At 38.7% G+C, this 24,580-nt stretch overlaps 2 protein-coding genes across 2 annotated transcripts in view; one reads left to right on the top strand and one right to left on the bottom strand.

Annotated features, from left to right (window-relative positions):
• Window positions 1-13,687, top strand: part of LOC132987231 (general transcription factor IIF subunit 2-like) — a 40,415-nt gene extending 26,728 nt beyond the window's left edge. Inside the window, exons 5-8 of the mRNA XM_061054140.1 lie at window positions 9,590-9,671; window positions 11,089-11,188; window positions 11,845-11,988; window positions 13,229-13,687. Of these exons, the coding sequence (XP_060910123.1) occupies window positions 9,590-9,671; window positions 11,089-11,188; window positions 11,845-11,988; window positions 13,229-13,363 (461 nt within the window). The 3' untranslated portion in view covers window positions 13,364-13,687. The remainder of the gene's footprint in view (window positions 1-9,589; window positions 9,672-11,088; window positions 11,189-11,844; window positions 11,989-13,228) is intronic.
• A 2,457-nt stretch (window positions 13,688-16,144) lies between these two features.
• tpt1 (tumor protein, translationally-controlled 1) lies at window positions 16,145-20,320 on the bottom strand. Its single transcript, XM_061054141.1, has 6 exons — window positions 20,166-20,320; window positions 19,571-19,644; window positions 18,851-19,035; window positions 18,656-18,761; window positions 16,983-17,099; window positions 16,145-16,436 (listed from the first exon to the last, which is right to left on the bottom strand). The coding sequence occupies exons 1-6, from the start codon at window positions 20,191-20,193 to the stop codon at window positions 16,434-16,436; spliced, it is 513 nt and encodes a 170-aa protein (XP_060910124.1). The 5' UTR covers window positions 20,194-20,320; the 3' UTR covers window positions 16,145-16,433.
• Between the last annotated feature and the right edge of the window lie 4,260 nt (window positions 20,321-24,580).

Consider the following 24,580-nt stretch of genomic DNA (forward strand, 5'->3'; position numbering starts at 1 on the left):
CATTATATTTATTTACAAGTCGTAAATGTATCAGGATAAAGTCTTACATTTATGATATTCAATTTGTAGATCGTTTTAATTTAGGCTATAGTTAAAATTATTATTCTGAAAGGTTTCTTCTGCCACAAAAAAAGACAAACTCCTCCCAGTCAGTGTGGTCCTTTCTGCAGAAAACCCCCAGTTTCTTGCCGTATCTTTTAAGGGTCCTGATACTTGATGTAGATTTGTGTTAAGTAAAAATTCAAGCTAGTCTGTCCAGTCTATCCTCAGGAGGAGAAAACAATGCTCGTTTGTTGAATAGATCAATGGATCATTTCTGATGCATCCCAAAAAGTCAGGAAAACCAAATGCTGATTGGTTGATCTATTAACATCTGTTATTTTTATGTTTGTGCTTTTGAAAAGCAGCAGATCTACAGACATGTTTTAAACCCAAAGCTGCCATGTCAGAGAAGTCTGATTATTTTCAGATGAACAGCTGTTACACATTAAAAAAACATAAACATGTCTACAGCTCTGCACAAACATGCAGGCAGAAGCTGGATTCTGTTCAAATGCTGCCGAGCAGCCCTCGGTGTCTTTCTGCGCTGCCCTTCATCACACCTGCAGCTCTCATGAAGCACAGCCGCAAAACAGACAAACCATTCATGTTTAGTTCTCATCAAATACAGACATTTTGTAAAGTCCTTTAAGCACCTCGTAAGGATGCACAAATTGTGTTTGTGTCTTTTGCAAACAGAGAGCAGAGGAGAGAGACAGAGATGTCAACTGGTCCCTTTGACAGGAAGCTTCACACCGCAGCACAATAAGGGTCATAAAATGTCCAAAATAGTATAAAAATAGGAAATATACAGAGAGCACCTTCTCCGCCGAGATACCACCACAAACTTCTTGTTAAATATGAACCATGAACCTTCAATTTCTATTACAGGCATTGTGTAAAGGTTGAATTTGAACAAAAAAATTGGGTGCCAAGAAGTTAATTTTTTGTTTCTTGGTATCGAAAAAGGAATTTTTTTTATTTTTTTATTTTTTTACTTGTATTGCATCAAAGTTTAAAATTGTGATATTGTGACAACCCTATTTCCGACACAAACAACGCCTGCTAACACAAAATTGTTAATGCTACTCTGACTACAAATGTTATACAAATAGAAACCAGAAGACTTCCCATACCAAACTCCAGACCTCTGCCCACTTATCTACATTTTTTTGGAATCTGAATGTAGAGATTACCAAAAACGTACACAATAATTATATATGACCATGACTACAATCACTTCAGGCGTTAAATAAATGCTAATAATCCCGTACAAATTAAAACTTAAAACATGATTATTAAGAAAAAAAACATTCACTTTTTATGCAACATTTTCTAAATATTCTTCCAGTCCAGCTTCCAGTCCACTTGTAAATGATCCACCAGTCGTCTCTGTGTTTGTAGCACCTTGAAGCCTTGCATATGAATGGTGGTAAACCAAAATGAGTGGGCTGTATGCAGTTACAGAGATCAAATCACTTCAAAGGTAATGAATGGAATCATTACATTTCCTTAATGAGGCAGCCTCTGGGCTTGCTAGAGATGAACGCTAATGGAAAATTATATTTTGAGATCTAATCATTGACTCCCCCCCCCCCCCCCCCCTTAATGCTTCCTTTCAGTCATCAGACTGACACAATCTGTATCTAACATGTGAGTGTGTGACGCAGAAATAAAAGAGTTGTTTATTTAACCTGTTGTTTTGCATTTTTGACTGAGAGTTTAAGGCAGCCAATCTCATTAGATATGAATGCCAGATGTAACCTTTCTAGAGGGACTGATATAAGGACCAAGTTATGCTAATGTCTATGAGTCAGACATATTGATGAGATGGATCACAAATCTCTGTTGGGATCATAGATTTTTTGTCACAGATTGATTCCTTTATATTTCTAATATCACTTTTCTCCTCCTCACCAAGCCATGACACAAACTGCCCATTAAATTCAAATGATCTCCATGAATATTAATAACATATCACATTCTCAATAAACACATTGATACAGTTGAGATAATAATAAAACCAACTTTAAGATGAACCTGCAAAGTGCCGATATAAGTGCTCCTGTCTTAAAACATTACAAGATAGTTTTACATAATATGTTGGGAAACAATGTTCAGTTAACCATCTTTGATCGGCATTGTATACGTCAACTAATAAAATAAATATTTTCCATCATATCATCAGCGCCAGGATGTTTATGAAGTGGGGAAAAAATATATAATGTATTTTTAAGAGCCGTTCATTTTGCCTTTGAAATGACAGAAGCATGGTGTTTGTCTTCACACATCCCCACACATATTTCTTATCTTGGAAGAAAAAAAAAGGCCACCTGTCAACATTCCCTAACATGTATAATGGCTACAAACCCACAAAATCACTATTGGCATTTTAACAAAAGGGTCAACTTGCTTCTATCATGTGAGTCAAAATCAAAGACAAAAGACAGTGTTCTTTCAGTGAAGCAGTGAATCATCCAAAAAGGTGTTATTGGTGACGGATCTCTGGAACAAACAGGGTCACATCAGTAGCCTGAGGCACAGTAACCGTAGCAGCTTCTGAATTCTTGTCAGATCTAGTGCTTGTAAGGAATTCTTTGATCTTTTATTCTGTGGATACTGAATGGAGCATTAGGTTGGCAAATCTCTGAACTGTGGAGCCGCAGTACTGTAACATGTACTGAAGAGCAGCACCAATGTAGCGTGCTGAAGAAGGCGACTTGACATTTCTATTTATTGCTCTAACTCTTGTACCTAAAGGCTAGATGTGTTTGTGGCATACATACGGAGAAGCACAGTTGAGGAGGGAGAGTTTATCCAGATACAGTGATGGTGGATGGAGACCTGGTGGGCGGCGGGCTGTTTGTTGTGTTAAACATTAGGAAGGTCAGAGCTTTGTGGAAAAGGGCCTCGGAGAAGATGAGTGTGAGGGGGTGGACGAGTTACCTCCTGCACCCTCGCATCTGTCTCTCGCTTTCTCTCCTTTCTTCACTCAACCAATTTCACTTCTCTACTCTTAAAGAAATAAGCTGAATGCAATACATTCAAACGTATTACCATGTTCTAAATACACAACGTACAGCAGGTCTTATCTCTTTCCCCATTTCCCCCTTATAAGACTGTCTAGTTGTTTCTTTTAAACTGAGAAATAAACACAACTATTCAGTGAATTCAATTGCTCCGTCATCTAACCTCACATTGTTAATATGGTTACTTTATAAACTCTGCTTCCACAGCTGGTTTGGTTTGATCTCTTTAGTTACTGATGTTCAGTCGTTTGTTGTTTTCATGGATCATCAGTAAGCCTCTGCTTCATGTCATAGTTCATTTATTTTTCCCGATCGCACGTTAGAGCTTATAGATAGGTTGAGGATTTCTGTTGGAGACAGACAACAAGATTGGCAGATCTATCAAGGGCACAGCAGGATGATTTCTATAGACTACCGTTTTGAAAAGAACATGGCTGCATTATTAGCCACTGACAGTAAATGTGACAAACTCACCAAAATCAACTGTATGAGCTGCTCAAGAAAGAATGTGTTCGTAACAAGTGTTTTTTTTGCATGAGGCCCATTTTATCCATGGTACCTCATCGATATTTCCAAATGAAAGCAAGAGCAGCTTATTGCCAGAGATGCAACATGTGGCTTCACTAAACTAGTTGGGATTCAGTAGTGGAGTTCTGAATGGGTGCGTAGGAGAATTGGGATGCTGAATTTGTGCTTAAGGTGTGGACCAAAACATTGATCTCGCACTTAGGAGTCCTAAAGAGAAGCCAACATGGAGGAGACTACTATTTCTCTCAAGTGTTCCTCCCACACATGGAAGCCTTGAGCTACACATGCTGTGGTCAATCCACATCCCATGCTGGTCATGTCTCTCAAATTTACTGTATGTGTGTCTGAATAAATGTCCCTCCTTTGTTCAGTGTCCCTCTGGACGCTGGCCAGAGTAAAATAAAGACTTGTGTGGCATGAGGGAAAATCTTATTTTCTTTCAGACAAATAATGTCACTTTATTTGACTGTGACAACACGGTCTGGATGTGGCTGTTATATAGTCAATAGTCAGTGCATGTGTGCACATGTTTCTTGTGTGTGGGTGTTTTTAGACATGTTGCTGGCAAGTGCTCTGGCACTTTCCAGCCAATAATTGCACATAATTGCATCCATTTGTGGCAAAGATGAACATTAGTGAGATCTGTGACGCGTACTGCAAAGCATTTGTTTCCTCAAGATAGACGGACTCTTGATGGAATGTTGTGCGACACGTGATGTCAGGTGGCATGTGATTGTTACTATGGTGACCGTGGCAGTTGCACCTGCATTTGTTCAGCCTTGATTAACACTGAATACATCAAGGCTTTTTTTTTTTTTCCTTAAGATAATGCTGGTGATATTATGTATTAGATCCATGTCTCCGTCCTATCACGTTGAAAAATGGAACAAAGCCTGAAAAGATCCTATGGGCACAAAGTATTGCCTTTGAAGCTAGATCATGTTTATATGAATTCTCGAATGCTGTTGTTCAAGCTCCATTGTTGTCCAACTTGGATTGTCTCCACAATTTGATTTTACTGTTATACGTTTACATTTGTAAGCATAGATGGCTGCTCTAGTGAATACATTTAATTGCAAACCAGTTTTCTCTCTTATTCAGAATATGGTATAAAGGTAAAGGTCTTAACTGTTCGCTTCATTCCCGAATGTACAGAGCAAATTAAAACCATTACTGTTAATTTACTAAATTAAGCCAGCAAGCTAGTTTAAAGGTTTTTTTTAAGATGTCAAATCAAAGTTTAAATCAGTAATCATGATGTATTTCATGTTACGAACAGAGAGCCCAAAGCTGACATGGGTAGCAATAAAGCAGGGGCCTTCCAGGTTTGAATAACTGAATAAGACCTCATAAAGGTAGAATTTTCAGATTGAGATTCATGAGCTAGGCTTAAATAATTCAGCTACAGTGAATTTGTCTCTGTTGTCTCTGTTTTTATTTTATTTTACAGAGCCAGACGACACAGGCGAGGGGTCGTGTTTATCAAACTAGCTAGCCCACAGAGTTTACAAGGCTTGAGTGAACCTGATTACGCATAAGAACAAATGATTCATTTTTCATTAGTCATGTAAATAGCTTAGTAGGAATATTATATTTGAATAAATAAGGTAGAACATTATTACTGTCAGACTTTTAATACTCAGAACGTATGTTGCCATAATTGTGACTTCAATGAAGGAAGAGGATTTTCTAGCTCTGTTAACCTTGTTATCTTCATCCTCAGATTTATCTGGAACTATGAGGTCTCCAAAAGTGCAGCTGTAGTCTACTTGTTAGCTTCACTGTATTCTATTTTTCGTTCCCTTTTTTTCTTCTAGTAAATTAGAGTAGAGGGAAAGAAATAATGCTAGTCCTGTCAGTGTTTGCCATTGAAAGCTCATTTTGATCAAGTTTCTCTTTGGAGTTCAAATCCTGATATTCATTTTTAAACCTCCTTTGAGGAGATTTTTTTGTGGGTTATGAACAGACTGAAATAATAACATAAAGCACTTTATGATCTACAAAACAATGAGACCATCCAAGACAAAATAGATTTTTTTTTTTTTAATATCTTACTAACTGCTGCCATGCTGACTCTTTTAAATTGAACTCATAAAAAAAACATTATAAGGTTTTCAGATGCCACAGAGAGAATGTCAATACAATTAAGTCATGTACCAACATAGAGAAGGTTTTAGTGTGTAATGTTTTTTTGTTGTCAGCAAGAAATTTAAATAATCAAGATCAGTCCTTTTTTCTGACAAACATGCTTTTTAGTTTTATTCTTTGAATTGGTGCATATTTCTATTTGTAAATATTTTTGGTGGAGGCTTGGGTGATATATTCCAGCAGCACCTTGTCCCGAGATCAACAAACATCTTTACTTAACCGTACAGTACCACATATTTGACTAAAAGTGAGTGGGTGCTGCAGTTGACTTTCTGCTGGGAAATCACATCAGCTCAGTTCTGCAGCTTCACACTGGCATCGACTGAAAAGAAACAAAACCGACTATTTTGTGATTTCATGAAAAATATGTAGTGGTACATATAATCCTCTAATTTGTGACATTACGGGCACAACTTAAATAAATGGAGACTAATATAATGAATGGATAGAAAAAGTGCTTTCTACCATTAGAATTGGCAGTGAAGTACTTTTTCTTTTTTTTTTGGTTTGCTCCACTTGGGCAAACACTGCAGAGATGCATTCTATTGTTTATTGAGAAGACCTTGGCATAACAAAAGAACTGATGGAGAGGCGGTTGCATGCAACTTTGCTATTGTCTGGACAGCAAACACATTGACTGTGGAAACAAAAAAGACTCCATTGAGCAGTTAAAGGCCCCAAACAGGAGATCCCGCTGTACCAGCGTCATCAGAAACTGACGTTGCTTTGGATGACGATTGAAAGGGAGCGATGACTTCTTGTATATTTTCTTTGCGTTTCTCCTCCATTTGTTGAGTGGGAGAGACTACGACACAAAGGAAAGACGTTAGTGAGGGAAGTGTGAATATGTGGGAGGGATCTGGCAAGTGTCCCTTTAGGAGTCACTAATTTTACACATTTTCACACCTCAGGTTCCTCAACTGACGGTAAGAATTGTAAAAATATTAATATAAAGCCAACAGCCTGTCTCCCTCCTCCTCCGCCTGTCATCTAGTCCTATCAATCTGATGATTCACAGAGCCTTGGCACCTTGTGTGGCCCCCTACAGCTTCTTGTAGTTTTTAACTCTGTGTGCCCTTTTAGTGTCTCTTTCTGCTGCTCTTGTTCACTAATGAGTGTGAAATGTATCACCTTTTTGGACCTTTCATGTGTCCAAATAGAACTGATGCCAAATCATGCAACAATGCACAATAGGCCAAGCTGTCGCCAATATAACACCAACGCTAACCAACTGGACTGCACCATTTCTCACTCAGTTGATTCAGGACTTAGAAGAAATGATGAAAGTGGCTCTTAATACTGATTGAAGAGGAGCAGGAGAGGCATCAAATAGTCTCTGAAAACAGATGTGGGTTGGAGAGTCCAATAGAGTTGGGAAAATCATTGAAACAATCTTCAGAAAGAGTTGAAAATGTTGTAACGACAGGGGGGGGGGGGGGGGGGGGGCTGTGAAAGGTGTATGGAAGGCTAACTGGATGTGATGGAAGAAGTATCTTAATCTCTCTTTAGAAAAATCAAAGTATCTTCTAAATGTACTTTCAGTATCAAAAGCAAATGCAGTACACAAGCATAAAGGACTTAGTTACACATGATACTTTTCAATTGTATTGTGATGTTGTAACTGGTTTTTACCATTCGAGATGTTCCGTTGTTTTCCACTTAGCGGTACTGTCCATTAAAATGGTCCAAACTATTCATTGCAGATTAATAATGGGATAGAATAGGGGGAACATTGACATTGTGTTAAGATTGGATTTTAAACCCCTGATAATCTGGATGTCATGGGCAGTTCTGGGAGATTTGAGGAACTATAAGAGCGCGGTCACACTGGCCACATGGTCACATGTTGTCGTACCGTGCTTAAGCACAAAGGGCTGAATTACAACATAAAGGACATTTATTTAAAAGGCGACTAAGCAAGAGCTTGTGTGGATAAATTATTAGCTTTAAATACTGAATAAAACTACATCACAACTAGTGAGGATCAACTTAAACAGACTTCAATCCATTAAACATATTACCAACATCAAGCTTTTCATTAGTCTTTATAATATTCAGAAAGCCTACAATATATTCATTTAGCTGACATCAAAGGGACAGTTGTGATCTTGTATAAAATAGTAACTGTATTACTCACAGGTGATGCCTGTCAGCTTGGCCCTTTTATTAAGACACTGGCAGAGGGCCAGCACTGAAGCTAGACATGGCTGCAGACAGGGCCTGTTTTACCCTGTAATTTAGCCAATTTAGGAAAAAACTCAATCACTCCAAATGATAGAAATATATGCTATTTTTAGAACTTTTTCAGCATCTTACTTACTAGCAAGTCACTTTGTTGAAGCACTGCTTTGTGATGCATCAAATACATGTTCCTCTACCTGCAGCACACTGGGCCTGTAGTGTACAAGAGTCTTGATTTTGCCGAGTAGACTGATGGTTTTTCTATGAATTTTTCTATTACTGCATCCCGTATTGAGATAATATTAAGCATTAGATGTTTAAAGGCGGTAGATTTTTCTTATTCTAGCTAGGTTTTTGTCTTCAACACCTGACACTTAATTTTTTGTATAAAGTACACAATTCTCGCAGATAATTGGTCATGTCATTCTGCAATAAAGAACTAAACATTAAAACTTACCTTGAAGATGAATTGCTGTTTGGCTTTTCTGGTTTGCAATTTAATTTGTGAGTTCAGTGAGGCAGAGAACTCTAGCTTATGACTGAAACAGACTGCAGGTGTGTGCCGCCTTTTTGTAATCCATATAACACACTCTGCTGGTGACAGCCAGTAAGAAAACTGCTCGTATAATAGAATGAAAACTCAAATGAAATACGATCTGACTGCTGAATAAATCTAGTAATATTGCAATATCGGAGATAAAATTAGACGATGCCAATAGTCACGTGAAATGGTTATATCGGCCGATATTATCTGGGTTAGGGTAAATTGGACGAGCTTGAATTCATATAGCATGTTTTCTAAAACCCATAAAATAAAAGATATTTACTTTACAGTCACATAAAAAAGGCTTACTTGTTTGAAGGCTGGAAAAGGCCATGTTTTTTATCAATGGTAAAGATTCAGTTCAAATTGATGTTAATTTTAACAGCAATGTATCACTTTTTTTTGCCTGTGCTCACCGCTCAGCTTCTTTCTCTTTTTTTTTAGAGTATGGTGTTGTGAGTGTAACTTCATGTAGAGTGACACTTAACTATGACAGTTTGGGAAACAGCCATGAAGTGCTGCAGAGAGGCTGTCATTCTGGCACTTTGTCCAATCCTTGCTATCCTCACTGGAGTGAGTCTGATGGCTTCTCATGACTAATGTTGGCTCAACACCCATTACTGCTAAGAGTTATGCTGAACTTTGACTCTTCAGCAGTTTTGTCGATCCTTCTCTGGGCTTTTGTCTAATGCTGTGTGCGTGTCATTTTGGACGGTACACAGCGTATGGATGACCACATTCCTGACCTGTCAACGCTCACATCCAGGGGTTTGATCACCCTAAACAATGGACTTTTTTCTTTTCCAGGTACTAATGTCTGTTATGCTAGTTTTATACATGTGGAAAATCTTAGTGTAGTCATAATCACAGTTTGGATTTTGAACTCAGTTTATCACTTGAACACTGGAAATAAAAACAGTTGGCTAACATCTTGATGAGCGTGCCAATAATCATGTTTACTGTTTCTATTGGATTCCTTTGGTTTAGTTTAGTGTTTTTCAAACAAAATGTGGAGTTGAACTGAATAAAGACTTGAATTGTATTTCCCCCAATCAAATTGAATGCATGTGTCATGCGTCTGAATCATGACTAAGCAACTGAGTCACTGTCTTTGTTCTAGATGGAATCAGTCTGGAGGGGATGGTGGTGCACAGAGCTGAATGCAGACCAGTCGTCAATGACAACTATATGAAGCTGAAGAAGTGAGTCAACTTTGAAGAATCTGAGGAACTTCAAATACAATTCTCATTGGCTAATACAATGGGATATAGCAAAAGAAGATAACTGGTATTTTAAATACAGGGAATGGATGTTCTAGAGTAGACAATAGACACAAAATTAATGCTAAGGCTACTTTTCCAGCAGAAATACAGAGTAATTGAAAATGGTGAAATGTGAACAACTGTTGCTGGTAAAAGTTGGAAAAATATAAATATGAAGATTATGGTGTGTTAAAAAAAAAACAGAACAACTAAGATTATTCCTTAAATGAATGGAGTAAATATCTGAAATGTACAAAGTCGTGTAAATAACAGTCAGGCCTTCATTTGTTTTGGACAAATTTAGACTAAATTAGCTTAGTAGCCCCCTGGATGACAAAATGTGATCACATGTGTTCACATTTTGTGAATGAAGTCCAGCAGGAGCAGAGAAGTCTCCTGTTTGTTAACAGGGGGAAATGCTGCATCTGTTAATGTGTGAACATAAACCACTCGAGTCCACCCTGCCTTTGTTCAGTGGTTTCTGTCTCCTTTTTCTTGGAATCCGTTAGTCCGGCTAGTTAGTGGATGGCATCGCTATAGCAACAGCAACACTATGGCAGACGCACTGCTACAATATAACCCAAGGCAAATGCACAACACAGTGTGCTTTAGTGTACGAGCCTGTCAGCTATCAAATCAGGACATTCAACACATCAAGAAAATGTTCCAACTTGTCTGCTTAAACACGATTCAGTGAGATTGCATCTTTTACAGGATGTTGCTGATGGTCTGGCAGGAGTTGTCCTTGGATTTTGCAGGATGGTAAAATGATGTGTTTTAGATTAGATACTGAACTAAGATTTATCTGACTGTATTTTATGTCTGACTTGAAATCCTTTACTTTGATTCCAGTTTTTTTTCTCTGCTCCTATTTGGATGGCAGCTGACAAATGTCCCTCCATCATGGATATGGAGGACATTATGTGGTCATGGCAGTGCCTGTGTGTGAGTGTGTGTGGACTCAGTTCAAGAAGATTCAGACACTTGTTGTCCATTACTCATGTCAAAAGGGAGAGTTATGTGTGTGTTTCTTGACTAATTGAGGTGATTAATGTGTTTTCTGTCAGGCAGGTACATCAAGTCGTGCTCTGTTTTTATCTCATACACTTTGCAAAACTATGAAGTATTCACTCTTAAAATAGTTTTCTTAATGATCGACTCAGAGAAAATGACCAAAAAAAGTATAAAGATTATCTTTGGACTGAGCTGGAGCCGTTACTATTTACGATGGTTTAGTCTCCTTGTACTGACCATTACCTCCATCCCAACGGGCACATATCTTGGACGAGGTCAAGTTGGACCAAAGAAAACCCCAAACAAACGTTCTCTCTCTCTCTCTAATGTGTGTGTGTTTCAGGTTGCAGATTAGAGAGTCCACCAAGCCTCAGCGTGTATCACAGCAGCTCGAGAGAGCAGTCACGACCATCTTTAAGCCCGTAGCCAACCATGATTTCAATGTGAGTGCATGTCTTCAATATTTGCTGTTTTTTTTCCTGATCTGTGGTGGTAAACTAAATATCTCTGAGTTTAGACTGTTGGTCAGACATTTGATGATGTTCCTAAATAGTGAAGGACTTTGTCACTGTTCTCTGTCTTTACAGGCCAGAGGTTTCGGATTTCTGAAAGGAAATATCAAATAAATTAGAAAGAACGTAACAGCCAGTTGTAAGGCTGGTGACCCTTTAGTGATGTCATCAGGATTGTTTCTGATCAGGGCTTCATGTCTACTCATTTAAAACTCAAATATTGTGTCACAAAGTGCAAGTGAAGAGGTTGAAAACTTGCAAAGCATGTCCGGTCAAAAGATGATATTCAGTTCCAGTTCCACTGATTTAAAGGATTCAACCTTTAGTTACGATTAGGAGTCAGGATTTTTGACTACGTGTGATTGCAAAATCAATGAAAGTCCTATTCTATGCAGCAGTAGCACCTTATGCAAATATGCTCTGCACAATTAACTAAAGTACAATTTGTCAAGATAGGAAACTATATCAACCAGCAGCTTTCAAAAAGAACAACTATATATTGGTGAGATTATAAAAGGATTATCAATACTACAAGTTTCAGTATTGTTGTTATTATCGGAAGTGATAATATCCTGTATAATTCTCAGTTGGAGCATGACAAGAAGAAGAAGTCGGAGGGGAAGATGGTGCGCGCTGAGCGGCAGGTTGTGTTGGACATGCTCTTCTCTGCCTTTGAGAAGCACCAGTATTACAACATTAAGGACTTGGTGGACATAACCAAACAGCCTGTGGTGAGCATTACACACACACACACACACACACACACACACACACACACACACACACACACGCACACACATTATAACTGGAAGACCAAAAAACAATACACCTGCCCACTATCCACCTTCCTTTGTTAAATTTGAAAAGATCGCCCACAGACTGACGTTCATGCCTGTTCACACTATCTTTTGTGCCAGAAATTTGGGCCAACATGCACATGAACACATACACTCTAACACACACACACACGCGCGCACACACAAACATTGGTTAAATCGATACAGTGCAGTGGATCCGTTCCAGTTTGCAGAGAACAGCATTGTGTAGGTGCTGATTAGACCTTGAGGTCCTCCTCTCCCTCTGATTGCATCTGATTGCATAACCATTGGCTGAGTAGGAGTCAAACGCCGCAATACACTCCACGCCATCATTTCTCTCCTAAAGCACTTGGCTAACACTCAATTCTACTGAACTAAAGTAACCGAAATGTTCATTATGAAAAAGTCTAGCAGCACATCAGTTATTCATCAGGCACAGCGTGTATGACTGTAGCAGCTCAACAGAGACACCAAGTGGTGGTTGGACAGTATAGCCTCACACAAAGTGTCCCTGACTGGACTTCCACAGCTCCTGTTGATTGTGACAAATGAATTTGTTTTTCAATGTCTGTACCTCAAACACATTTTGACAAGCACACAGACTGATAGGACACTCATGTCTGTTAAGGTCAAGTGTTAGCCATGAAATGAGCTCTCATATCACCGCCATAATAACATTCTTTGTTGTTTTCAGACTTTTTAATGTGCAGTTTAAACCAAGAGAATAAAAAAAATAAAAAACATATGTGCAAGTGTTTTTAAATATATTGGCTTTTATATCTTTAGACAGAGACGAAGCATTCACCATAGTGCTCTTCTGTCATGCATTTATGCATGACTTGAATGTTACAGCCATTTCGGGTGAAGCCAGGAGATGGTTCACTTAGCGTAGCAGAGAGGCTGGTTAATAGGCGGTAATGGGGAAAAAGCTTTCCTGGCCCTGTTAAACGGTCAGTCCTTCTATGACAGGCAAACAGGCAGATGTGAAAAAAGCTTCCCTTCTCTTTGACACATCCAGAAGAGCTGATAAGAATACTAAAAAAGTGTAACTATCCATTGACTGTCTGATACAACACAGTGAAGTGATGAGACGGTTGTCTTAATATGGTCAAGTGTTTCATCAGAGTCTTTTAATCCCAACCTGTTTTTGCAGACCTACCTGAAAGATATCATGAGGGAAATTGGCACTTACAACAGCAAGGGCACTCACAAAAGCACCTGGGAGCTGAAGGCAGAGTACCGACACTACCAGTCTGCGGAGGAAGAGGAGGAGATGCAGACTGCCTAGCTCCAACAAGTTCCTGCAAGTCCTTTCAAGTCCGGTCTCATCTCATCATACTGGAGTTCTTTCCTGTGGTTTTCATGTTGAAACGTGAGCGTCCAGCAGGTTCACATTAGGTAGAAGTGTAATTATTTTTTTCAGTGACTTCGTAAATGTTGATGTCTAAAAGGAAAACTATTTCTCACTAATCCTTGCTATTATGTGATTTTGTTGGTTCATCATTTTTTTCTTTCATTAAGAGGTGGAATAAAATACTCTGCATTCGTTTACTGTTAGTTGTTGAGTGAATAACCAGGTTAAATAAAGGCAGTCAAAGATTTGCAAGCTAAATAGTTCAAGTGTTTTCCGTTCTCTCTCTTAACCATCTGAAGAGCAGCTGTGTGTCTGTACACTCAATTGTTATGCATAGTTTGTACAGAAAATAGTACTGCAACAAGCATCTCCTTCTCACCTTTCAATTATTTTGATCAATCTATGATGTTCGGTCTTTATTTATTTGCACATACCAGTTTTGGACTTCTGGATTTAGATGTCAAAGTTGTATTAAAGCATTGAAGTTTCCAACTTCTTATTACTTAATATAACACAATTTACAAAACGTGTTATATAGAAACTTTGGAAATCATGAACCATGTTTACAAAAGTTGAACAGGCCAATGAACTGCTACACAAAGTGTTAAGATGAAAAGTACGTTGACTGTCACACAGGACTCTAACCACTTGTGTCATTGGGTGATTTCTATCAGCTGGTAAAGACCGAACAGGGTGGGATCACAAAATCATTTTTGTAACCTTTAAAATTGACAGGTTATAGACTTTGCATCAGGTCTCAGGGAATTGATCAACTTCAATAACATTGGAATATCTTTGAGAAGCTGTGGCTCAGGGCTGTGTTCACACTGCAAGCCATCATGCATTTCTGTTTTTTTTTTTTTCATTTGGCTGTGTACAATGCTTTTAAGTGTGGCCTGTATCAGATAATCCACAAATGAAAGAAGCACAAGATCAGAGTCCATGAGAGTTGTGCTGTTTGAAGAAAAAAAAGAAGACCTGAGTCACATATGAGGACAAATATCTGATTCAGGTCACTTTTGTCTGCAGTGTGAACATAGCCGAAGTGTTCTTGGGCAAGGCACTGAACCCTAAATTATTCTCCTGGTAGGATTAACATCAGCATGCAAATGTGATAATTTAATACTGATGGGCACTTCACCTCACATCCTCTGCCAACAGTGTGTGAATGTGACATGTAGTGTAAACGCACTTTGAGTGGTCAGAGGACTAGATCAGTGCTGAGTAAGTCCAAGTCCATTTTTATAGTTAATGTGCTGATTTTAGTAATCAATCAATCGATCTTTATTTGTATAGCGTCAACTCACAACAAAAGTGTTATCTCGAGACGCTTTACAAAAAGCAGGTAAAAGACCTTACTCATTATGTTATAAAGAGCAGGTAAAAGACCTTACTCATTATGTTATAAAGAGCAGGTAAAAGACCTTACTCATTATGTTATAAAGAGCAGGTAAAAGACCTTACTCATTATGTTATAAAAAGCAGGTAAAAGACCTTACTCATTATGTTATAAAGAGCAGGTAAAAGACCTTACTTATTGATATTACAAAGACCCAGCTTAATGCATCATGAGTGTAGCACTTCAGCAACATTTAGCTAAAGTTACAGTGGTAAGAAAAAACTTCCTAGTAATCAAGAGATTGTTTAAGTTACTGAGGGTTTTGGTCTTTTCTTTGGTCACTTTAAAAAAAAAAATTCTCAAAGCACTAAAAGTCAGAGGACTTAATTGTGGAAATCTTGTTTTGTCACAAAGCTATTTTGAAATGCACATCCATTTAAAACCAATCACCTCTATAGCTCTGTATGCTCTTGGATGTACTGCACTTAAGTTTTCTTTAGGTTCCTGTGCGGCTGTGACTCAGTGGTGGAGTCTAACGTCTCTCAACTGGCAGGTCAGGGGTTCGATCCCCAGCTCCTGCAGCCACATGTCCGATGTGTCCTTGGGAAAGACACTTGACCCCAAGTTGCTCCTGCTGCTTAGTCAGTGACGTATGGATGTGATACTTTACATAGCAGCCTGCAGACTGTGAATGGTTAGGTGTGTGGTGTAAAAGCGCTATGCACACAGATCCATATTGTACCGGTGATCAATATTTGTCCTTCACTGAGTAACACCATCTCAAACTTCACATGGATTGCGGGACTTTACCTTTTTTTTTTTTGTATCCTTGAGTTCATGTTTTCCTATCGGAGCAATTTGCTTTCATATTTTTAACTGCATGTTTATTTCTTTGTGCATATATTTATCAATTTGATTTATCAAACTGAAAAGTTGAAACTAACTTGAGCCAACTTTGCATGAAATACAATAAAAAGGCTGTCAGTGAAATTTATGCATTCAAGTGGCTCACTAGTTAGGACAAATTAGTATTCAATGACAGCATTGTGGCCTACATCACCATGGTTACATGTTTCATAAAACTAGCAGAGAAAATATTCATAAAAAGGCTCTGGACCCTGACAAGTAATACACCAAAGTCATTTAAATCCCAAAGAGCTCATTGATGTAGCTATACACAATTCTATAAAAAAAATAAACACTTGCTCTACACTCAACAGCAAGTGGCTGTGTGAGGTTTATTTTTTAATTTCAGTGTGTTTCATTATACATGGAATCATTTTCAGAGCAACCATCACAACAACAAGAGGTCTGAGGTCAACCTGTGGAGTTTATTGTTCAAGCTGTTTGCAGAAAGAAGAAAAAATAAAACCATGTCAGAGCTTAAGTCCTTTTTATTTTCCTTCAAAAACTTGGCTCATTTTGCCAAAAATCAAACACTGCAGAAGCCACAGAGGGAAAAGTTAAAAACTGCAATTGGTGACCAATCATGTTTGAATTCCCCTACGTTGGTAGTGGTGCTGTGGGCCATAATGTGAATTCTTAAAGAAACTTTACAAGAATGTTTCTGTTCAGGCATGATGCAAAATAGTGCTCCGTCAAATCTTTTCTTGGGGCCATTTGGAAAGCAGAAGCTGATTTAAAAGCAGATGAAGTTCCCGGTAGTTACTGCAAAAAAAGAAAAGAAGGCACAGGCATACATGTTACTATACAAGATGTGCAAATGTAAAAACAGTAGAGAAGATTTCCTGCTTGTAATACATGTCTTACCCATCTCTTAACAATTTTATAACAGTATTAAATGTTAAGTGCAATATTGCTACGTGTATCATTGGTTTTGTGTTCAAACTTCTTAATCCTTCATACATTTCCAAAGTGGGAGCTACACAGATGACTAAAACCCTCGTCAGATGCTACATCGTGCAGGGTGATCAAAAATATGTCTTTAACCAAACATTTATTTGGTTTAATCTACAATCGCAATTTGAAACAGGTAACAGGAAATCACAGTTTACAATGAGTTAGCCAGAATGCATATGAAAAGAAAGTCAAGTGGCAAAATGCAAACCAGCCATCATTTATATTCACACCAGTGTTCCCACTATATAAGCATTCTCATATCGTTTTATATTGTGAAACAGCGACTTTTAAAAAGGAAGACAGTCGTTCAGCTTCATGACAGTTGACTTCATGGAGCTTCAGAGAAGTACTTACACATTTCTCTGCCAACAGGCCATCTTTGAAGAAAAGCATGTATGGTGTGATGCCATCCTCACGGTAGTTCAACAGACCCACCATGCCATCTGGGTTCATGTTCTCTCCTGTGAAAAACTGTAGGGAGAGGAAGCCCGTACATCAAAATCTGTGGTTTAAGTCATGGGCGGTAAGTTTACAAGGATTCTGATCCCAAGACAAACAGACCATAACTTGAGGTTCGGTTAAAAATCAACAACAGGGGCACTTATTGACTGTAACAGTTCTCTCTATGATCAGTTTTTGAAACATTATGCGTTTGGCTAACCATTTTTAAAAAGGGCTTCCTTGAATAAAGAAAATGTCATGTCCCACTTTCACAACACAATATAAAGGGCAGACGATGTGTTGCTGACAGTGCTGAGTCATAATTACAGGGATTGAAGCATAAAAACATTTTTTGACTGAAAATTTTCAACGTACAAAACAAGTAGCAAATAACCAATTTGAACAGGTGTTTTCTGTCTTTTCTTTTTTGAAAGATCAACATCTAGGATGACAGATATGACTCTCAAACTGAAGGCTGGAGTAACAACTTTGGAAAAATGTACCTTTTACAGAATATTATATAATACATTAATGTGTGTTAGCTAATCCTACTTGAGTAATATAAATTGTTCTCGTGTATTTATTTACACAGGATATATAGGTGGATACCTTGTGAATTCACAGGGCATATAATAAAGTTATTTTGACAAATTAGTGGATTCATCCTATTTTGCATTATAAATCAGAATCTGAGAAGTAACTCGCATTTTTTTTTAAATGTGTACAGAACTTAAGTATTGTAGCCTACTTTATAACTTCAACCCACTCAAGTCGTTGTGTGTAAAAAAAGTAAACTAGTGATAGCTTTTTAAGCTAATATAACTTGTGTTGTCAAACGGTCCAGTTTAAAGGTGAGTCGTGTCGCGTTGCTCTGTGTGGGGAATATGTTTCATCCATAGACTGTAAATATTGTGGTTGTATCAGCTGTTGTCTTGAGGCGGGCGTGTCCGTTAGCAGAGCACTCTGCGACTGTCTGCACCGGCCTGCAGCTAAAAAGAAACTTGACTCACGGTAAACTCTGTCATGTTACTGAGTTTCAGTCTCCAGTATTTCACTTTGGCTACATAAAGTTGCGCAACGAAGCAAAGCAAGTCCGGACATGACGGGCAGTGCACGCTGATGTTCGCTACCACAATAAAAGCCTCCTCTACGCCGAGCAGACTTCACGTAGCAGATCAACGTTCTGACTGTACATTGAAATGCCACACAAACTACACGTATGCTTCAGGATTCAGATAAATGCCTGACATTAAAGAGAGCAGTTTGCACGTGAAGGTCGGTCACTAACTCATTCTGCTCAACTTTTTTTTTGTCTGATTGACACAGACTAAAAATTATTATATTACAATTGTGAAATTGACGGAAATTTGCCGTAGCGACGGAGAACTTCAATCCCTGTAATTATTAAAGGGCACAAGACTGATTGTAGTTAGAGTATGTATGTGAAAAGGTTTGTGTTGTCACTATAGAACTAAAGAGCTAGAATTAAGAAATGGGTTAACAGAAGCTGAGTTAGAGAAACAACTCCAGTAAGACAAGTTCTCACAAGGTTATCGTCCGTGTGTGACTCTGCTCCATATAGCTACCTGGTAGTCTTTCAAGGAATCCACAACAGCTTTCACTTCTAATTTGCAGGCCTCCTGGAATCCCACCACTCTATCTGGGTTGGTCTCTTCCAGCTTCTTCTTAATACTGAACATGCGAAACAGATATGCGTTAGTTCCATGTAGCACAGTGGTGTACCAGCCATGTATTCGGTTACCTGCAGCACTGATACTCACTTCTTACAGTAGTCCTTCAGGTAAGCCATGTAGGACTTCTTGTTAAAGCCAGTCTCCTTAAGGTTGTGGTTGAGAACAATGTCACAGCCAGAGTTGGACGATGCATCAGCTGTCTCACATATCTCCTCACTGGAGGCGTTCGCTCCAATTAAAGCGTCATCGAATTGTTCTGTCCTGGTGATGGTCTGGAAGTAGAAAGAAGAATATTAGGCAACACTGGCAAAAATAAAACAACCAAAGCATGATACTACACAAAGTTCACTCCACAGGGCACTGAGAGCTTCAAATGGGCCTGACACATTCTCAAACATACTATTAAGTTATTTAAAGGGCCAAAAGCCATTCACTGCACCGGCCCATGATGCACCGGCCTGAGTGACTAATCAGAGGCTGCATTCTTAACTTCCCACTAAGCAGGGAAACTCACACAGGTGTGGCTGTGATGATCTCATGGAGCTACGTGCATTAAGACAGTGATCCCCCCCCCCCATTTGTCTCAGGTCGATACTTGTGGAGCAGAACTATTTATTAGACTCAATCGTTCATATTGATTATATTGCAGCTGAACAACTGAGCCCCAAGCTTCAGCTATGGCCGGGGGGGGGGGGGGGGGGGGGGGGGGGGGGTGAAACGGAACATGGTGAATTAATTACATTTTTTAACTAGGCTGTACCATGATTGAGATAAAACATCCTCAGTGTTGTACTAATATTGACGTACCTTTCCTTCAACTTCATAGAAGAGTCCGTGTTCAGACGTACTGATTTTGTAGATGTCCGAAAACATCTCATCATCTGAAAATGGAAACAACATCACAAAAAGTAAATCACAAGCTGAACTAGTGTTATTAGTTGAGACAGCCTGAATCATAGAGAGAATTCTAGAAAAGTCCATCCTATAAATACGACTGCAGCTAAAGGCTACATGATCCAACGAGGCCACGTACACCGTGTCTGTATCACATCTCTAACATTACATTTATACATTCATCCACTGTCCCACAACACTTCCCCCCCCTACTAAATAATCAACTCTAATGTTCAACTTTCAACAACCTTAATGTTAGTTGATGGTCATAATGTTGAGCTTACCGGCCTTAGCAACATCGGCTAACTAACATGGTGGCTTTAACTAAACTGGGGACCATTTTCGCTTTTTGGTTAGCATTTGATTAGCGTTAGCATTCGACTGCCGGATACACGAGTCAGCTAGTTTTTCTAGCCGGACAAAGTCTATTTTATATCATTAACAAAACCAAAATAACCAACACTACTGTAAAGATATCATTACTCACACGGAAACCCCGTCTACTTACCGGAGATGATGCACTTGTAGATGATCATTTTGCCGTTTCGGTGTTAAATCTCACGGAGACAGAGGGAGTGCTTGCCGCCCTTACAGCACAGGGGAGAAAAAGACCGAGCCAGGCCGCGAGGCACTGTATTTACATCCTGCTTACGTCACCGCGGGCTCGATGACGCGCCAACTTTTTTTTTTCTTTTTTTTTTTAAGCTTTGCTGCCACTTTTTGACACTGTGGCCGAAAACCAGCGTTGCATCTTATTTGTATTAACGCAGTATTAAATGTATTTTAGATTCTAAATGCAACATTTGTAACCCACCCAACCACAAAATGAGCCCCATGGTGTGTGTGTGTGTGTGTGTGTGTGTGTGTGTGTGTGTGTGTGTGTGTGTGTGTGTGTGTGTGTGTGTGTGTGTCTCCATTTCCATCAATTGAGGCCCCCTCTTATCTCCCATTTGATCCACTAAAACAGGGATGGGCAACTTTGGTGACAGCAAGGGCCACATTAATTTAATTCTCACTGCCAGAGGGCCAAATTGTAGAATACAAAAACCATTACAATAAATTATGTCTCAAATTTAACTCAGCATATACCAGTTATTATTATTGACATATTTCTGGTTTTCATGATTTCCTGGCACATTTTGTCAAGTTTTCTTCATGTTTCCAATGAATTGATGTGTAAAAATTGACTAGTTTTGAGGGCCACATTGAGGGTTGACGCACGTGGTCCCCGGGCCGCCAGTTGCCCACCCCTGCACTAAAACATTGGAAATCTCAAAATGTTGTCTTTTTTTTTTTATCCTAGGCAATTTTCCACCAACACGTATGCCTAGTTTTTTCCCCATGGGATCTGTTTCAGCCCCACCCCCAACCAAAAACAGTTAAAGAGAAGCAAATAAGATCCGCACACAAAGAAGCTCCTGTTTGAAGGATTTATTGATAAGTGACGTTTTTTCAGCACATGCCTTTCCTCAGACTTAAAACTCAACAAAAAGGACATTTTTTTCCAGAGCACCTCCTGACGAGGAAACCAAAGCTGCCATCAAAGTAGCCTACTGTTGATTAAGAAAGGACTAACACATTTGTATTAAATGTATTAAGAGGAAACGCTGATTTGTAGGCCTAGTTTTAAACATGAACAATTGAAAGGTAAATAACTTAAGGGTTATTTACCTTAAATTCTTGATGTAGCCTATAAAACAAGTTACAGAGAGGCCCCTGCAATTGTAAATTATGTTTTTTATCCAAGAAATATAACAACAAGTTTATGTTTTTGAAAGCTTGAGGTCCTGGACGTTGTGGCTTCTTTTAACATGTGAATGTCTGAAAAGGTGACCTACAGTTGACTTATAGATATTGCATGCATATATATCAACAGTATAGGCAAACAAAATATCAATTTTAACATGCAAATGAAGCGTTTTGGAGCTTTTGGAGATTTGGAAGTGGAATAAGAAGCTTAGGCTATCTGCTCTTTTCTTTCAGCAGCCTAAACGTAGTGACAACACAGAAATAACCTCTAACAAAGTTTAACACTGCACTGAAAATGACAGACGAGTGCAGAAGCATCAGACTTTACTCTGGAGTACCAAAGAAAACGAGCATGTTACTCAATACATAAATGTATGTTGGTTACACTGAGCAAAGATAATTTAAAATCTTTCTCCAGATTCCAGTGAAACATCATTTCCAGTCCATTTTTCAGACGATCTTTCACAAGAAACTATTGCTATAATTTGTTCCTAACACATGTTCAGTGAAGAGGTTCAAGATTTAGCGACACCTTGGAATTAATAATACGTTATCAAGCCAGTTTTCAATACTGTCAAAGAAAGTTTACTTAAATGTGGCACAACAGTCCCCAAGGAGAAATAACTTTGGTGATCTGGTTATTTTGTATTCTAACCAAATTCCCCAGATGTTCTAGAAATCTTTTTCCATAATTAGAAAACCATGCAAGTCTCATTATACATGTATGAAAACAGGGCAAGGAATAGCTCTTTTCGCCCACAGTAGATGTATGCCTCATATTATCAGTTTATCTATAGGCTATTTGTATTAACCCTACCTATACTAAGTGGATAATGTTCAGTAAAATCATATCTAGCTTCATTGCTAAACCTATGACAGTGTACAGTCGCCAATTTTAATTGTTTTCATCTGCAGTTAGCAGGATGAGTCAAATGTGTCCTATTCTGTGTGAGAATATAGCTTTATTCAAACTTCTGTCAATATTAGACAATAAAGTAGAAGAAAAATCTCATGAAACATTTGTCATGAATTGGCGCTATTCAAATAATGATTGATTGATTAAGGCAAATTATTTTGGTGCAAAAAACTAACGTTTCAACGCACTTAATCTTCCTCCAATTCAAACAGTACAGTTACAGATTTGAAAAAACAAAATACACTCCTACTCACAGCGAGTCATCACTCATTGGTTGATGAAAGTGTGAGGTAAGCAGGGATTTAACCTGAATTGTGAAAGCACTCAGGTGTAACCCACTTATATAACATCACATCCCAAGTGTGATAATATTTGCAATATATACATTGTTTAGAAGACGACAATTAATCCTACATAGAAACAAAACCGAAGACAAAATAAACCACAACCAGTCTGAACACCGGTGCCCCTCAGGGCTGTGTGCTCAGCCCGTTTCTCTTCACCCTGCTGATTCACGACTGTGCTGCACTCCACAGCACAAACCACATTATAAAGTTCGCTGATGACACAACCCTGGTGAGTCTCATTAGTAAGAACAATGATTCAGCATACAGAAAGGGGGTCAAATAGTAGGCGCAACCTACTGCAAACTCAGCAAACTATCTCTGAATGGGGAAAAAGATGATGTTTGTTGACATCAGGAGGAAACAAAGGAGACCACTCCCCACTGAACATCGATGGGTGCTACGTGGAGATTGTGAGGAGTATCACATTCCTAGGTGTCCACCTTGCAGACGATCTCACCTGGTTGCTAAACACCTAAATATTTACAGTCTGTGCTCAATACCAGCACCATCATCACAAAGGCCCAGCAGCGCCTGTGCTTCCTTCGTAGGCTAAAGAACAACACATTTTTCAGAGGGTATGTAGAGAGCATCCTGAGCAGCTTTATCACTTCCTGGTTTGGAAACTTCACCACCTCAGATCGCAAGACCTTACAAAGGATAGTTAGAACTGCTAAAAAGATCATAGGACATTTACCAATCACACTGTCTCAGCAGAGCCAACAGGATTGTTGCTGACCCCACCCACAAACTCTTTACTCTCTTGCCTTCTGGAAAAAGCTACCAAAGCATCCAAGCCTTCATTACTAGATTGAGTAATAGCTTCTTCCCCCAAGCCGTCAGCCATCATGTATAATGCATGTACTACATACATTTACTGGCTGCACTTCATAAGTACCGGTACATGTGTAGGCTACATCAGTTGATGATGGTCTGTGTTTAAAAAAACGACATCTGCCCATTTAAATGTCACTTTAACGTTGCCACTTCAGCTGTTTTAGTCACTTTCAAATGTTGTTACCGGTTTGTTTTTCAATCCACTTAGCTTTGTTTAATAATTTAACTATTTATAACCACCTTCTTTTCACTGAATTGAATCTCTTATTCCTTCCTCTTAATTCTTACTTCTTAATTTTTAATCCTCAATTGTAGCATGAAATGTAGCATCACAGTCCTAGAGAATCAACATTTCATCTCACTGTGTACGTTGTGTATGTTTGAAATGACATAAAGAGAACTTGACTTGAACAACACAACAAAAAACATGAGGCTCATGTTGAGTGTGTAAATGATTCAGTAGTATATTAACAATGTCTCCCTCTCTGGGAGAGATTTTTTCAAAGCCCCAGTGTGATGCAGCAGAACAATGGTTTGCTTGTATGTAGTGTATTGTTACTGCATAGTCCATGCTGAGGTTGCAAATGGCTGCTTTATGTTCAATGATATGTGTGGGGCGTTTGGTCTGATCCTCAGACTATCCCACACAAGCACTTTAGTAGGTAAACATGTGTAGTAGCTACTGCAGTTTGAGAGTTGATCAATTTTTTGCTAGTGCGTGGGTGACAGAAGTGTTTAGTGTCAGATGAGTTGGAGCAGTGAGTGCAGTGGCCACCTGTGGAAGCCAGACGGTGGGTATTGGGAGTGTATCCTTCAGTGAGCAGGCTCTTGTTTAAAAGCCGGGTCACTTCATAAAATGTGCCAGTGTTACTTCACAATGTATTTATTTCACCTGCGATGGTGGTCTTTTAAAACGCAAGAATGGCATCTTCTGCCCATATTATTAGAAAATGTCTACATTTTCTTATACCTTTGAGAAAGAGAATGACATTTTATATTAAAGATATGTGGTTGTTCATTTAAATGTATACAAGCTAAAGAAGAGATTTAAAGAAAAACCTTTTAAACCACCATTCA

The sequence above is a fragment of the Labrus mixtus genome, chromosome 13 (assembly GCF_963584025.1).
Source record: "Labrus mixtus chromosome 13, fLabMix1.1, whole genome shotgun sequence".
In the NCBI taxonomy this organism is placed as follows: Eukaryota; Metazoa; Chordata; class Actinopteri; order Labriformes; family Labridae; genus Labrus; species Labrus mixtus.